Consider the following 18,240-nt stretch of genomic DNA (forward strand, 5'->3'; position numbering starts at 1 on the left):
GGTGATTGGAAAGGGAGCAGGGGCGGACTGACAACTCATGGGGCCCCCAGGCAATAGGGGATCATGGGGCCCCTGTGTCCTTGCCCAAACTCAAAAAAGCCTATGAAAAAGGTACCAGGGGCATCTCATGGGGCCCCCTTCTAACCCGAGTGCCCGAGTTTCCAAATGGTCAGTCCGCCCCTGGAAGGGAGTACCTGCACCTATTCTCTGAGAAAAAAAAGTCTTGCTAACAACCAATGACATCATTGGTTGATAAGGAGGACATCATGCATGTGAACAACATCCTTGTTTTCCCCTGCCTCTCTCCATCAACATTGGGGTCACATTAGCTGAGTGAGGGAGAGAAATGGAGAGAAAAGAGAAATGCTGGAATACTAGTCAGTTCTAGTGTACAAAGGTGCATTTGCTTTGAAAGAATAATGTGTAAAGCTCAAAGCTCACAGTTTGCAGTGAAATCAGAGTAATCAATTTCAGTATTGCAGAGGAGACTTCTGAGGGCTTCTGAGGACTAGGATACTTATAAACGACATATCTAAATTAACCTTAGTGTTTTTTTCTGTATGACAGTAGTGGGGGCACAGATTTGGAGTCACAGAATAATGTGAATGTAACCTTTTTAACGTGCTGCAGATCATGTCAATTTTATATATATATATATATATATATATATATATATATACACTCATCTGCCACTTTATTAGGTACACCTTGCTGGTACCTGGATGGACCCCCTTTTGCCTTCAGAACTGTCCTAATTCTTAGTGGCATAGATTCAACAAGGAATTGGAAATATTCTTCAGAGATTTTGGTCCATATTGTCATGAGTTACTGTTGCCTTTCTATCATCTCAAACCAGTCTGCCCATTCTCCTCTGACATCTTACATCAACAAGGCATTTTCATTCACACAATGCTCACTGGATAATTTCTCTTTTTCGGACCATTCTCTGTAAACCCTAGAGATGGTTGTGCATGAAAATCCCAGTAGGTTGGCAGTTTTTTAAATACTCAGGCCAGCCCGTCTGGCATCAACAACCATGCCACACTCAAAGACACTTAAATCCACTTTATTTTCCATTCTGACTCTTAGAAGTTCAGCAAGTCATCTTCACCACATCTAGATGCTGCCTAAAAGTTGCCGTGTGATTGGCTTATTAGCAATTTGTGTTACCAAACAGTTGAACAGATGTACTTAAAGTAGCTGGTGAGTGTATATACACTAAATTACCCAAAAGTATTGGGACGCCTGCCTTTACACGTACATGAACTTTAATGGCATCCCAATCTTAGTTCGTAGGGTTCAATATTGAGTTTGCCCACCCTTTGCAGCTATAACAGCTTCAATTCCTCAGGGAAGGCTGTCCACAACGTTTAGGAGTGTGTCTATGGGAATGTTTGACCATTCTCCCAGAAGCGCATTTGTGAGGTCAGGCACTGATGTCGGATGTGAAGTCTTGGCTCGCAGTCTCTGCTCTAATTCATCCCAAAGATGTTCTGTGCAGACCAGTCATGTTTCTCCACCCCAAACTCACTAATCCATGTCTTTATGGACCTTGCTTTGTGCACTGGTGTGCAGTCATGCTGGAAGATGAAGGGGCCATCCCCAAACTGTTCTCACAAAGTGGGGAGCATGAAATTGTCCAAAATGTCTTGTTATGCTGATGCCTTAGGAGTTCCCTTTACTAGAACTAAGGGGCTAAGCCCAACCCCTGAAAAGCAACCCCACACCATAACCCCCCCTCCACCAAACCTTACACTTGGCACAATGCTGTCAGGCAAGTACCATTCTCCTGGCAACCGCCAAACCCAGACAGATCCATCCGATTGCCAGACAGAGAAGCGTGATTCATCACTACAGAGAACACGTCTCCACTGCTCTAGAGTCCAGTGGAGGTGTGCTTTACACCATTGCATCCGATGCTTAGCATTGCACTTGGTGATGTAAGTATTGAATGCAGCTGCTCTGCCATGGAAACCCATTCTACAAAGCTTTATACATACTGTTGTTGTGCTAATCTGAAGGCCACACAAAGTTTGGAGGTCTTTAGCTATTGACTCTGCAGACAGTTGGCGACTTCTGCACACTGTGCGCTTCAGCATGTGCTGACCCCGCTCTGTTATTTTACGTGGCCTACCACTTTGTGGCTGAGTTGCTGTTGTTCCCAGTTGCTTCCACTTTATTATAATACAACAGTTGACTGTGGAATATTTAGTATCAAGGACATTTCACAAATGGACTTATTGCACAGGTGGCAATCTATCACGGTACCACGCTTGAATTCACTGAGCTCCTGAGAGTGAACCATTTTTTCAAACATGTTTGTAGAAGCAGTCTGTATGCCTAATTGCTTAATTTTATACACCTGTGGCCATGGAGGTGATTGGAACACCTGAATCCAAAGATATAGAGGGGTGTCCCAATACTTTTGGCAATATAGTGGATAGATAGATAGATAGATAGATAGATAGATAGATAGATAGATAGATAGATAGATAGATATAGTATATCCTAAATCTATGTCTTTCTGACTGAACTAAATCTTCTAATTTAGAAGTTAGAACTGTTTTATTAAGTATAATTTATACGGATGTTAACACGATACAGAGGAAAAAAATAAAATAATAATTTTTTAATGCAAACCCCATTATTTATCCAAAATATGATTGCAAGACTAAATGTATTCTAAATTCTACAATATTGTCTGGTACTATATAATGGGGTTGATTTACAAAAAGTAAAACTACTGTGCACTGCAAGTGCAGTTGCTTTAGATTCAAGGGGAAGCTCTGAAATGAGGCATAGCTCTGCTGATTTCTTTCATCCAATCAAGCAAAATGCTGTTTTTTTATTTACCTTGCATGTTCCCCTCAGATCTAGAGGAACTGCACTGTGCTGCCACGCAGCTTTACTGTTTAGCTGTTGTTATTTACATGTTATGTCATAATGTTATTTGGTATCATCCACACACCCCTGCTGTTTCTGACTAGTTGGTTGCTTCCACCTTCATTTCCTGGTGTAACTCCATTTTAGTTTAGTGGTTATCAAGATGCTGTAGAGTGAGGAGGCTATGTACATTACTGGAAATTTACCTATGAAAACACCTTTATGTTCATACCTTTGTTACCTTGAAGCATAAAGAAGCATTGGAAAATACCTCTGAAGTTGTTATTCATTGAGTAAACTATCTGTTAAGGCGATCATTCAACTTGCTGCACACATTCTGACAGATTGAGTCTAAACGAATCTCGCCACAAGTACAACCGATGCCAAGACAGAACAGTAAATTTCCAATAAATCTCAATGAGAATCCATCACACAGCCATCTCTGCAGCTTCAGAACTGTGAGTAACCATTCTCCTGTATGAAGAACAGTAATCTTGTCTGTGCACTGAGTGAAGCATTCAGTGTGAGCCAGGCTGCTGCTCTAGCTGCCTCATTGCAATAGACATTCAGCTCCCCAGCTCAGCCTGCTTGCAAATAAAAGTAACTACAGATTTCTGCAGATTTCCAACAAGACACTAAAACTACAGCACTTGTCATTATGTCTGACAGAGATCCCACTTATGAGTCACCTGCATGTAATCAAGATAAAACAGACACCATGCTGCATTCTGCTCGTCCTGTTAGAGCCCCTCATCCATCTTTGAAGGCAAGGGAGGCTTATGATGCAAGTAAGGAAGAGACATGCAGTAACCTGACTGCATTATGGGAGAAAACTTTAAGTTGTATAACAGCCAGCAATGAAACTAGCAACAATTCTGAGCAATTGAACACTGCCCTCTCAAGGGTTAAGAAGGCATTTGAGAATTATAAAAGACTTTCTGAAAAGTACTCTTCCCTTTTGTCACATTCCAATGTAGAGGAAGCTTCAATAGAATTAAAGAACTTTATTGCTACTGACAAGCAGAGACATATCACTTATATTGAAGCAAAGACACAGATAGAGGGTAGATTAGCACAACTACATGAAACTACATCCTGTATATCTGCTTCTTCCAGACACTCAGGAAAATCAAATAGATCTGCCCGCTCATATCATAAATCATCTTCTAAGTCATTGCGGTCCTGCTCTGTAAGGTCAACATTGAGCGACCAAATACTCAAAGCTCGCCAAAAGGTTGCAGTAGCTCAGGTTCAAGCCACCTGTTCCGAAAGAGAAGCAGCCTTCAAGGCAGAAGCTAAATGCAAGGAAGCAGAAGCTAAATGCAAGAAAGCAGCCTTCAAGGCAGAAGCTAAACGAATACAAGCAGAATCAGAGGCCCAGCTAGAAATCCTTCAGAAAAATAGAGAAAAGGAAGTAGCCTTAGCGGAATTATCCGTCTTGGAACAAGCCCTTTTAGAAGAAGAAGGAGCATATTGTCCCAGCTTGGCTGCTTGTCAAGACCCTGTTGAAAGGACCCTACAGTTTGTCTTAACCCAGAACCACGACGATACAGTTCCACCTACAGTTGGAGATTCTTCCCATAATCATCCAGCAAGTCAATCAGAAGGCAACATGTCGTCAAAGCAAGCTGATCAACCAGACGCACCTTCCAACAGAGACACTCCACAACTACCACGTGCCACAAAATTAAGTGTACCAACCTATCCAGCTTATGTGCCACCACAAACATATGTGAATAGAGATTACAAGGGCACAACAGAAGACTACAGAGTGAACTCTATACCTCCTGTAATACAGTTAACTTCAACTTCAAACGCACAGAGATCTTCAGACACCAGACCCTTACCTGGATTGAACCCATCTGCAATACCTTTCTCTCCACCTATCAGCCAGCATCAGATACCAACCATGATTCAAGATGGTGCACCATCAGTATCACCTGTGGATGTAAAAACTGAAAGGGTTGATATTGCAGAGTTCAGCAAGTACATGATTCGGCGAGAGTTAATTACTACTGGACTGTCTAGATTCGACGACCACCCAGAGAACTATAGGAGTTGGAGATCTACATTTAAGGCGGTAACCAAGAACTTGGACATTGAACCTCAAGCAGAACTTGACTTACTAATAAGGTGGTTGGGGCGTCAATCTTCAGAACAAGTAAAGAGACTTAAATCTGTCTACATTTATAACTTTGAAGCAGGCCTCAATGCTGCCTGGGAACGTCTGGAACAAGACTATGGGAGCCCCGAAGTCATTGAATCTGCCTTATTCCAGAGACTAAAAGACTTTCCTAAGATTTCTGTTAAGGACAATCATAGGCTTAGAGAGTTAGGTGACCTCCTTCATGAACTTGAAATTGCTAAGTCAGATCCTAGTTTGCCAGGCTTTAGCTATTTAGACACTGCTCAGGGCGTAAATCCTATTGTAGCAAAGTTGCCTAGTTATCTCCAGGGAAAGTGGACTAGTGTAGGATCAAAGTATAAATATGAACACCATGTTTCTTTTCCCCCCTTTTCCTATTTTGCAGAGTTCATCAGGAAGATTGCAAGAACCAAGAATGGCCCAAGCTTCCTGTATCCAGATACAACCATCTTTCCTTCAACTACTTCAAAGGGTATTGCCACCAACAGTAAATACAGGGACTTAAGGCATCCTATTGCCGTGAGGAAGACCGCTATCACGTCCAACGTCTTGGCTACAGACACTAAATTACAACATACCAAGGCAAGCAAGCTTGATCAACAGTGTCCCATTCATAATGCACCACATTCTCTCTCCAAATGTCGTGCATTTAAGGACAAGCCTATTGAAGAACGCAAGACATTTCTCAAAGAACATAATATCTGTTTCAAGTGTTGTGCATCCTCCGATCATTTCGCTAGAGACTGTAAGATCGCCATCAGATGTTCCCTGTGTAACAATGCCAAGCATGTGGACGCTCTTCATTCAGACTTGTTCAAAAGGAAACCTTCACCCGGCAGCAACCCCAAGACCACCTCAGATGATGGCGGGGAGAGAACCGAGCAACATGCCGACCCCGTAACCACAAGATGTACAGAGGTGTGTGGAGAACGGCTTCATAGCAAGTCTTGCAGCAAGATATGTCTTGTAAGGGTTTTTCCTGAAGGATGTCCACAAAATGCCATAAAAATGTATGCCATACTCGACGATCAGAGCAATCGCTCGTTGGCAAGTACAGAATTCTTTGACTTATTCAACATTCGTGGAGAGGCCTGGTCCTATACCTTGCAGACATGCGCAGGAAGGGTCAATACTTCTGGAAGAAGAGCCCATGGCTTTATAGTGGCATCAGAATATGAGAACATAGAGTTTCCTCTTCCTACTCTAATCGAATGTGATCAACTACCGAACAACAGAGAAGAGATCCCCACACCTGAGGTTGCACATCATCACCCTCATTTGAGCCACATTGCTAAATGCATTCCTACACTTAGCAAGGATGCGAAGATCTTGATTCTTCTAGGGAGAGACATTCCTAGAGTTCATAAAATAAGAGAGTTATGCAACGGTCCAGATGATGCTCCTTATGCCCAGAAACTTGATCTTGGATGGGTGATAATAGGAGAAGTTTGTTTAGATCGATCTCACAAGCTCTTGGATGTAGCTTCTTACAAAACTAATGTGGAGGGATCATACACCTATCGATCGATGAAATGTCCATTGCACTATTATGTGAAGGAAAGACTTGATTTCAGTCCTGAAGTTCCATATCAAGTACTCCAAGGCATTACTTGCAAGCTCACTTCTCACAAGGATCTTGGTGATGCAGTGTACCAGACTACTTGTGATGACAACAAGATTGCTCCTTCGGTCGAAGACAAGGAGTTCATCAAGATTATGAATGAAGAGTTCTTCAAGGACAACTCCAACAGTTGGGTAGCTCCATTACCCTTTCGTGTACCAAGGCTTACTCTCCCTAACAATCGAGAACAAGCTTTAGCCAGATTTGCTGCACTTAAGAGAACTCTACGCAACAAACCTGAGATGCAAGAGCACTTTCTAGCATTCATGCAGAAGATTCTAGATAACCATCATGCCGAGCCAGCACCAGACCTTGAAGAAGGTGAGGAATGCTGGTACCTTCCATCCTTTGGAGTCTACCATCCTCGTAAACCGGAGCAAATCAGAATCGTCTTCGACTCAAGCGCTCAGTTCAAGGGAACTTCTTTAAACAACGTTCTTCTAACAGGTCCAAATCTAACAAACAATCTTGTAGGAGTGTTGATACGGTTCAGGAAGGAACCCATTGCCGTGACAGCTGACATCCAACAGATGTTCCACTGTTTCGTAGTCAAAGAAGACCACAGAAATTATCTCAGATTCTTGTGGCACCGCAACAATGATATTAATGATCAGGTGATAGATTATCGCATGAGAGTCCATGTCTTTGGCAATAGTCCATCTCCTGCCGTGGCAACTTATGGACTGAGAAGAACAGCACAGGAAGGTGAAAAGGAATTTGGATTTGCCACCAGGCAATTCATTGAGAGAGATTTCTATGTAGATGATGGTCTGAAATCCTTCCCAACACCTGAAGAAGCCATCAATCTGATAAAAGGAACTCAACAGCTCCTGTTGACTGCTAACTTAAGGCTTCATAAGATCGCATCTAATAGCAGTGAAGTAATGAAGGCTTTTAATCCGGAAGATCATGCTAAAGATTTGAAGGATTTGGATTTGGGAGTAGATGCCCTACCCACGCAAAGGAGTCTCGGTCTTCTCTGGAATGTAACTTCAGATACATTCACCTTTCAGGTCTCTGACACCAAGAAGCCATTCACCAGACGAGGAATCCTGTCAACTGTCAATAGCCTTTACGATCCCCTAGGCTTCGTGACTCCAGTTACCGTCCAAGGGAGATCCATACTTCGTCAGCTTACTGAGAGAGTGACAGATTGGGATGCCCCTCTACCAGTAGAGCTACTACCTAAATGGGAGAAATGGAGAGACTCCTTGAAAGTATTGGAAGAACTTAATATCCCACGCTGCTATTCACCTACTTCAACTTCAAGAAGTCAGAGGAAAGAGATCCATATCTTTTGTGATGCGTCCACCGAGGCTATAGCGGCCGTGGCTTATCTCAAGATCATAGATTCCTCCGGGAGATCCCATGTCGGGTTTCTTCTAGGAAGAGCCAAGTTAGCTCCAACACCGGCTCACACTATTCCAAGATTAGAATTGTGTGGAGCAACCCTAGCTGTCGAAGTTGCAGAATTCCTGCAAAATGAAATGGACACTGAAATTGATCAGGTTAAGTACTATACTGACAGCAAGGTCGTACTTGGCTACATATGCAACAGTGTAAGAAGGTTCTATGTGTACGTGGCTAACAGGGTAGAACGAATAAGAAAAGTCAGTAGACCTGAACAATGGAACTATGTCCCGACTGGTTTGAATCCCGCCGACATTGCCATGAGGGCAGTGCCAGCAGTTGTCCTCACGCAAACCATTTGGTTTACAGGACCCAAGTTTTTAACAGATCAGTCTTCTACAAACTCAGAAGAAGATATCGATTTCTACCTGGTGGATCCAGATACTGATCAGGAAATCCGCCCTGAAGTTATAACATTGAGTTCTAACATCTGCTCAAGAAGAAACTTGGAGGTAAGACGTTTTGAACGTTTCTCTTCTTGGAAAAGATTGGTGAAGACTATAGCAAGATTGAGTCATATTGCACAGATTTTCCACAAGTCCAACCAGACATCGTCTTGTCATGGATGGCACACTTGCAGGGAGTCACCCAATGCATTAGAGTATGAGAAGGCAGAGTTAGTCATCATACGTCTTGTGCAAGAAGAAGTCTTTGCAGAAGAGATTAAGTGTTTGAGAGGCAATAGACCAGTCTCAAGGGGTAGCCCACTATTCAAACTGAATGCAATAATCAACTCAAGACCATTGACTGCCGTATCTACAGACCCAAAATTTCTGACTATCTTAACTCCAGCTACATTATTGAGCCAGAAGATTGGACAGATTCAAGTGCCAAAAGGTATTTTCGATGAAAAGGACGTATATAAACGTCAGTGGAGATACGCTCAATACCTTGCAGATCGTTTCTGGGACAGATGGAGGAAGGAATACCTCACACTTCTTCAAGGACGTAAAAAGTGGCAAACCCAGAAGCCCAACTTAAAGGAAGGGGACCTAGTCCTGCTAAAAGACCAGCAAACTCACCGGATCCAGTGGCCAGTTGGACTTATTACAAAAGCCATTGCCAGTGATGATGGAAGAGTCCGAAGTGTGGAAGTCAGGATCGTTAAGGACGGAGACTCAAAAACCTTCCTCAGACCAGTCACTGAGATTGTCCTAATTATGCCTGCTTCTAGTAATTCTGATTCAGTGTTATGTGAGGGAGTCACTTAAGACCTCTAATATAGCTAACTTGCAGATTAGAGAAGGTTAGATAGTATTTTACTGTATGCAATGTTAATAGTATTTTATAAGGAAGAAAATAATTGTGTAGTGGTATCTCTCGATACCAGACGGGGAGTGTGCTGCCACGCAGCTTTACTGTTTAGCTGTTGTTATTTACATGTTATGTCATAATGTTATTTGGTATCATCCACACACCCCTGCTGTTTCTGACTAGTTGGTTGCTTCCACCTTCATTTCCTGGTGTAACTCCATTTTAGTTTAGTGGTTATCAAGATGCTGTAGAGTGAGGAGGCTATGTACATTACTGGAAATTTACCTATGAAAACACCTTTATGTTCATACCTTTGTTACCTTGAAGCATAAAGAAGCATTGGAAAATACCTCTGAAGTTGTTATTCATTGAGTAAACTATCTGTTAAGGCGATCATTCAACTTGCTGCACACATTCTGACAGACTGGGTCTAAACGAATCTCGCCACAAGTACAACCGATGCCAAGACAGAACATGCACTTTCAGTAAACTTGCAGTGCACAGCCTATTTGCTTTTAGTAAATCAACGCCTATGTGGACCTGGACTACCTTTTAGAATAACCTCTAAAAACTAAGAAATGTAAATTACTTTACAGTGACTCCTAGTATTAATGAAGATGGTACTTCAAGAAGTGGAATTTACATTTCCAAGAATCTAGTAGATTTATGTACCTTATGTCCCATATATACTTTCTTTGGTGAAAATGTAAAAAAAAAAATATAACCACAGAAAGCAAATATCAGCTATGCACTAAGCACTATTAAAAAGGCAAAAGCATGGATTGTTTTGCACATTACTATACTATATATTTTGAACACTTTATCAAAAAAACTGCTAAAAATATACAGTATTTACATTTTCAAGATTATGCCTGCTATGTCTGTAGTGAACTCTAAGTGGCCAAATGGGCAAGTCTGTGTCTATTATAGATTAGATTTGCTGACATTTTGGTGAAGATGTGACATATACTGTTAATATATTCCTCATAAGAAAATGTAGCACAACTACATATATTCACCCATCCTTCTCAACAATAAATATGCTACTAACAGTGATAAATAGTAATAAGAATCATGATCATAAATGTCCCATAAACTCAAAGTCCATAAATACACCCAATGGTTTCTGTAAGTGAATCTGTGAAAATCCTCTTCTTTTCCAATATTCGGTGCATCACCACCACATTACGTGAAATAAATGCTCACCTCAAAAATTAGTAATATGCGCTCATCTGGATGTTCTCAGCCTCTTCCAATGCTGGTCCAAATCCTCCTCATAAATTCTCTCGCCCTCCTGCTCAGACATCTTGCAGGGATGGTCTCATGCAACAAAAAGGCCAACACATAGTGCTCTCCATATGACACTTTATTATTTCCTCCACTAAAAATACACTTACAGATATAAAAGCAAAGATCACATAAAATCAGTCCACATTCAACTCACCGCTCCGCTAGCGAGATGGTGGAAGTGTGATTTCACAGGCTTGGCTCCTACTTCCTAGACGTGTTGCGCCCCTTCTCAGGGCTTCCTCAGTACTTTGTGTTTTTATCTGTACGTGTATTTTTAGTGGGGGAAATAATAAAGTGTTGGCCCTTTTGTTGCATGAGACCATACGTTTACACTTAGGAACACTGTGCACAAACCTTTTTGATTGCAGTCTTGGCTTTGTGAACTTGACTGCTCTCAAGAAGCAAACATCCATGTCAGGCACACCTCTCACTAAAAGTAGGAAGCTGCTCAAATGGCTGCTAAAATCTCGGATGGTGGAAGGGTATGAGTGTGTTAGAGATGAGACGTTGAATCTAAGTCACGTCCTTTTTTTTTATTGCAACCTAATTCACACAACCTAATTCACACAATACAGAACAAGAAGATTTATGTTCAGAGAAAGGTAGATAATCTGTGCCAGAATAAAAAGGACTCCTCTTACTGGACTTGGATTCAAATACCCCATACAAAAACTTGATATATATACAGTATTCCCATTCTGAAGTGAGTTATTTTGGTTCTGGTTGTATTATCATGAAATCACACCTTTTGGCTAGCACACTCTTTGTTACAGAAGAAAAATATCCATTGAAGAGACCAGTGTACTTGAAATATCAACTGTACTTGAAATATCAACGAGCAGCTTATAATGCAAAAAAATGTCTGTGAAATGTTATTTCATAGGAAAGACATAAAAAAATTTGAGCCTTAAAAAGTGATTGCTAAATTTGGGTAATGGTAATGTAATCTGCATGACATACTTACATAATCTGAAAATAGACAAACGTCCATTGATCTCAGCCAAGAAAAGAAAAGAAAAAGCTATATCATACTTCTGTATATTTAGAACTATCACAGGTTCCTTGTGAAGTGAGGTTGTATGGCCAATTCACCAAAAAAAAAAAAAGAATAAAATGTAGATTTATCAGAAAATATCAGTAGGAAGAAAATGATCTGGCAAAAACTCAAGATCTGACTATTGACTACTTCAGAGGAAGTCTAATTCCTCAGTCTGTGAAAATAAATTCTGGGAACGGGACAGGTATAGACTTGTTTTGAGCAGGGCAGATAGTGAAACATCTGTACATACAGAGGAACTCTGAATATGGGGACATGGAAAAGAAGAAAATCAAGAATCCACTAGTTCCAAAATCTTTAATGAGGTCTGCTGTCTCAAAAACAATTGTGACTGTTAACACTTCTGAGTAGGGCAAATAGTGAAACAACTGTTCAGACAGAGTCCACCTGAACCTGAGCGCCTGATCATTGGAAAAAACACTGTTGCCGCTGACTTTGCTAAGCCACCAAAAGAGAAGAGAGGAAGACCAGCTGTCATCCCAGGAGTTGGTTGGAGAAACCGTACCGCATCCCATTAAAACCTAACAGCAATGTTTGCTTTGGACACAGTGCAGGCACCTCTACCCAGTTTAGGGTTACTTTGTCTTGAGTGCTCCAATGCAGGATCTGGGCCCCAATGTGCTGGCCAGCAGGGAAAAGGGTTTACTACAGAATGAAAGACTGGTATTGTAACATTGTTTCTTGGGCAGGACCCTCCCCAGTATAGATTTTACAGATAACTCTGTACCACTGGCTTACCACCAACTCTATAACCTAATTGCTATTGTTTATTATATTGTATACTTGCCAGTTTACCAACTGTAGAGCCTATTTGCTGTAGTTTTATATATTTGTTTGAGGAGTTATCTAACCACACACACACAGGGGTTAGACAAAAAAATGGAAACACTATATGATTTGCAGGTGTGAAAGTGACAACATGTTTCCTGCTGAGAGAGGAAGTGATGTAGCTAGTAGCTAGTGATCCCAGCACTCAGAGACTGGCCCAGCATTGTAAGCTGAGCTGTGCAGGCGCAGCTCGTTTTACAGCATTGGCAGGCAGGCAGGGGCATTTAATTGCAGAAGAGACATTACGGGGTTTATTTACTAAAGCTGGAGAGTCCAAAATCAGACTCACTTCTGCATAGAAACCAATCAGCTTCCAGGTTTCATTGCCAAAGCTTCATTGAGCAAGCTGAGGTTAGAAGCTGATTGGTTTCTATGCAGAAGGGAGTCTGATTTTGGACTTTCCAGCTTTAGTAAATAAACCCCTACATGTCTCTTCTGCATTTAAAGCCTGCCTGCCTGCCCGCTGTTTTTTACAAAGGAACTTTAGTTCTGCTTTAGTGCATTCCCTGCATTAGGGTAAAATATATTTTAGCATTTGCTGTGTGTCCCCACCCAAACAGTTACCTGAGTTCTGTATCAATCCAGCTGGGTCCAGCTGTATCTGGCCTCTCCCCTCTCCTGGCTCTTACAGGCTTTGTTGAGGCAGCAAGAGCCATTGGCTCTTACTGCTGTCAGTCAAATCCTGCCAGCAATGAGCGGGGGGCAGGGCCAAGCTGCAATGGACACACACAGCCCAATTCAGGCGCGTACGTGCACAAATGCCCCCATAGGTAGAGAAGAGGAGGAACAAAGATGGCCAGTGGGAGACCCCAGAAAAGGAGGAAGGGGGCCACTCTCTGCAATACCATCGCTCAGGGCAGGTAAGTATAAAACATGTATTGCTTTACAACACATTTTAAAGCTTTGAACAAAAGCTACCAGCACTTGGCTCCAAGAGCTAACATCCCATTTCAGAACAGCTTACCTTACACTTAGCATACGCAATCTGTTTAGCTGAAAATAGATTAGAACCCTACTATTACATTATTTGGAAATCAGTCTCCACCTATTTGATAGATGACCTGCAATATTGCTCTCCCAATGGCAATGTTGCCAGGAACAGTAGTAGAGTAGAAAAAAGTAGAGTAAGTAATGCATTACATAGTATTACTGGGCAGCATATTAGTTAAATTTTTTTCTTTAATCACAACCAATTAACAACCATTTATAAAAATAATACTATTATTACAAAGTGGTTACAAGAAATGTTAGTATAATTAGTATAATTTAAAATCATGTGTGAATATCTAACAGCATTCATACATTCTCCCTGAAATGCCTTTATACATTATGACATACATGCTGCCTTAGGTGATGCTATATAAGACCTGTTTCTAACCTCTGATTTTCATCAAACCTCTGACATATCATTAATATCTATTCTGTTTTTGCACAGAGTCACTTCAATAAATCAAGTATGGAATCCATTCTGATAAAAGCAACACAGCATAGAAAAATGTGGGTCTGTGCATGTAACCTATCAAATGTAGATACATGGAAATAAGCCTGTGGAATTTTTTAAATATTTCACCAGTGCTAAAAATACCTTGGTTTATAACCATCAGCTTTAGCAATATTTATCATATAAAGATTCATGCAAGCACCATTCCACACATATCCTTCATGAAAACCAATATGGTGGCTGAGAGTAAATGCAGATGGCTGTACTTTAAACCCAGCAACTAAACAGTGGTGAAATGGTTAGCACTTCTGCCTGGCAGTACTAGGGTCATTGGTTTGAATCCCAACCATGGCACCGTTTGTGTGTTCCCCCTGTGCCTGTATGGGTTTACTCCAGGTACTCCAGTTTCCTCCCACACTCCAAAGACATGCTGGTAGGTTCATTGGCCTTAGTATGTGTATGAATGTAAGTTAGGGACTTTAGATTGTATGCCCCTTGCGGGTTAGGAACTGATGTGAATATACAATGTTTATATGTAAAACGCCATGTAAATTGATAGTGCTATATAAGTCCTTGTAATAAATAAAAATAAATGATGCCAGTACTCTGATGATAGAAAAATCACTCCTGTGCTTCAAAACAGGCGAGAAAAATGAAAACATACATCAGGGCCACAGACATCTTTTCAAAGGTAATAATTGCAACAATATGTATTTCAGTTCACAATTCTGCTTTATACTCTGATATATTTCTTAAACCGAGTCTGCCTGGACTGTACAGTCACCTGCTGACTTGGCGCCACCCACAGGCAGCTTAACTCTTCAAAAACAGAAGTCCACTGCAATTTTTTCTTCGGCCTATTGCAGTACAGAGTGTGTTTTTCTATGTTCTATTCACATACAGCACTGGTGTCCAAACTGCGGCCCACGGGCCAGATGTGGCTCTTTGCTTGCCTTTATCCTACCCTTGGGGCACTGTTCCACCAACTGACATCAGTGATGAAGCACCATTCCCCCTACTGAACCATCAGTGGGTCACTATTCTTCTCACTGATATCAGCAATGGGACACTATTCCTCATCAGTGATGGGGCACTGATGCTGGGCATTTTCTACTCAAATTGGCCATAGTCCAGCTGCCCTAAAGCCTGAAGGATAGTAAACTGGCCCTTTGTTTAGAAAGTTTGGAGACCAATGACTTACAGCAATGACAATGTGAAAAGTGTAGAATCCCTTAGCAAACAAACAGTTTTAGTATAGGGGGGACAAGGCAGCGATAATGAATTCTGCTGCATGGCACTAGTTGTGTCTAGCCACCGTACTTGGGTTTATATCTTAATGAATAAAGAGCGCAATACTGTAGTACAATACTAGTACAATTTTGTTTGAAAATCTTCATTATGAGGACCTTTAGCTTGAATGTTTAATAGCTACTGGGGTCAAATTGAAGTTCGCTTTCAACCAAAGTGATGAGAAAATTCCAAGGAGCAGGATGGAAGTTATTTTCTTATTATTTTTAACAGTGAATGTGTTTTTCATTCAGAAAAGTTCGTTCACTCCAAAATTGAATGTTAAAAGAAAACTAAATTTTAAAGTACCTTAGAATAACATTCGTCAAATCATTGAACACATTGATCAAAATTTTTGTAGAAATGTTCATTCAAATGTATTGATGTGTCTGTGTTGTCCTCGGCAGCCAAATACCATTCTGCTGTAAGCTAGATAGTGACTAATTATTGCAATCATGAATTAAATATAGTAATATATCACCTTTAAGACTATAGATTTTAGAACAGATGGAGGTTGCAATAGAACAACAGTCCCACATTTACATGAATGAGAGAAGGTCTCCTTTATGTTACTGCATGGCGAATTTAGAAGAAAGGTTTTAAGACAACAGATTAGTTTTCAGTTACCTTGAGAAACCCCTTTACAGGTACAGGGTTCTGTTTTCACGATCTAGATGCTAAAGCACTGGTGCCATCTTCAGGAAGTTGCAGAAATTACAATATGATATACACTATATTGCCAAAAGTATTGGGGCGCCTGGCTTTACACACACATGAACTTGAATGACATCCCAGTCTTGGTCCGTAGGGTTCAATATTGAGTTGGTCCATCCTTTGCAGCTATAACAGCTTCAACTCTTCTGGGAAGGCTGTCCACAAGGTTTAGGAGTGTTTTTATGGGAATCTATGACCATTCTTCCAGAAGCGCATTAGTGAGGTCAGGCACTGATGTCGAGGGAGGAGGCCTGGCTCGCAGTCTTCATTCTAATTCATTCAAAAGATGATTTATCAGTTTGAAATCAGAACTCTGTGCAGGCCAGTCAAGTTCCTCCACCCCACACTTACTCATCCATGTCTTTATGGACCTTGCTTTGTGCACTGGTGCGCAGGTATGTTGGAACAGGAAGGGGCCAACACCAAACTATTCCCACAAAGTTGGGAGCATGAAATTGTCCAAAATGTCTTGGTAAGCTGATGCCTTAAGAGTTCCCTTCACTGGAACTAAGGGGCCAAGCCCAACCCCTATAAAACAAGCCCACATCATAACTCCCCTCCACCAAACTTTACACTTGACACAATGCAGGCAGGCAAGTACCGTTCTCCTGGCAATAGCCAAACCCAGACATGTTCATCAGATTGCCAGACACAGAAGCGTGATTCATCACTCCAGAGAACATGTCTCCTCTGCTCTAAGTCCAGTGGTGGCGTGCTTTACACCATTGCATCTGACTCTTTGTATTGCACTTGGTGATGTAGGGCTTGGATGGAGCTGCTCGGCCATACAAACCCATTCCATGAAGCTCTCTATGCACTGTTGTTGTGGTAAACTGAAGGCCACATGAAGTTTGGAGGTCTTTAGGTATTGACTCTGCAGACAGTTGGCGACTTCTGCACACTGAGCGTTTCAGCATGCGCTGACCCCGTTCTGTCATTTCATGTGGCCTACCACTTCGTGGCTGAGTTGCTGTTGTCCCCAGTTGTTTCCATTTTGTTATAATACCACATACAGTTGACCGTGGAATATTTAGTAGCCAGGAAACTTCACGGGTGGACTTATTGCACAGGTGGCAACCTATCACGGTACCACACTTGAATTCACTGAGTTCCTGAGAGCGACCCATTCCTTCACAAATGTTTGTAGAATCAGTCTTCATGCCTTGGTGCTTGATTTTATACACCTGTGGCCACGAAGGTGATTGGAACACCTGAATCCTATGATTTGGAGGAAGCGCAGAAAAGGCCAGCACTCAGGATGAAATCCAACTGTATATATATTTTATTAAAGCATGTACATTGGCATTTTTAGCTTTGTATATTGGATTTCATCCTGAGTGTCGGCCTTTTCTGAGCTTCATGTACTTGTGAGAGTTTTGGCCACTTTTGGGTCTGAGCACCAGGTGGAGCTGTGACTGAAGGAGGTGGTAGCTTCCTCACACCTCTCTCCTCTCAATGATTTGGAGGGGTGTCCCAATACTCTTGGCAATATAGTGTAGGTGTTGTTAAAAGATAAGCTCACCTTTTTACATGTTACACCCATATTCAGAGTGTAACATGTTATGATCAGACCGGCCCCTGCTGGCAGCTAGCAGGGGATGCAATTCATGTAGGTGTTTACCAGTTCCGCGCCTCCCTATAGCAGAAATACTGCTACAGGGGGGCATGGGTGTGCAAAATCACGTATATATACCTGATTTTGCAGTTTCGGGTAGGGGTCCTACCCATGCCACCATTCGCGCCTCTCGGCTGTCAATCACCGGGTCCCAGCCAGTGATTACTTGCTGGCACCTGGAGTTCACTGAGTATCTCCGACGGGGGAGAGACCTGTATGTAAACAATACAGATCTCTCCCCTGTCAACTTCTGCACACTGCTTTGTATGACTCTTCATAGCAGAGCCATACAAAGCAGTATGCTTACAGTGAAGCACACACACAGCCCCCATAGTGAAACAGCACACAGTTAACCCTTTGATTGTCCCAGATGTTAACCCCTTCATGGCCAGTGCCATTAGTACAGTGCCAGTGCTTTTTATTAGCACTGATCACTGTATTGGTGTCACTGGGGATGTCAGTGACACTAAGTCAGTTCCCCACAGCTTCAGAATGCCAGCCGCAGTCCCGCTATAAGTTGCTGATCGCTGCCATTACTAGTAAGAAAAAAAATTCCAGTATATATATACATATGTAAAAGCTATAACATAAACCAATTAATTTACACGTACTGTTTTTGTTAGCAAAGACATGTAGCAGAATACATTTTGGCCTAAATTTATGAAGAAATGTGTATTCAATTTTTTTTTTTACT

At 41.6% G+C, this 18,240-nt stretch overlaps 1 protein-coding gene across 1 annotated transcript; it reads left to right on the top strand.

Moving 5' to 3' along the window:
• The first annotated feature begins 2,898 nt into the window (after window positions 1-2,898).
• LOC149464948 (uncharacterized) lies at window positions 2,899-9,838 on the top strand. Its single transcript, XM_089673901.1, has one exon. The coding sequence runs from the start codon at window positions 3,542-3,544 to the stop codon at window positions 9,269-9,271; it is 5,730 nt and encodes a 1,909-aa protein (XP_089530027.1). The 5' UTR covers window positions 2,899-3,541; the 3' UTR covers window positions 9,272-9,838.
• The last annotated feature ends 8,402 nt before the right edge of the window (window positions 9,839-18,240 follow it).

Source organism: Staurois parvus, unplaced genomic scaffold (assembly GCF_062004578.1).
Source record: "Staurois parvus isolate SC_StPar_1 unplaced genomic scaffold, SC_StPar_1.0 ptg000145l, whole genome shotgun sequence".
In the NCBI taxonomy this organism is placed as follows: domain Eukaryota; kingdom Metazoa; phylum Chordata; class Amphibia; order Anura; family Ranidae; genus Staurois; species Staurois parvus.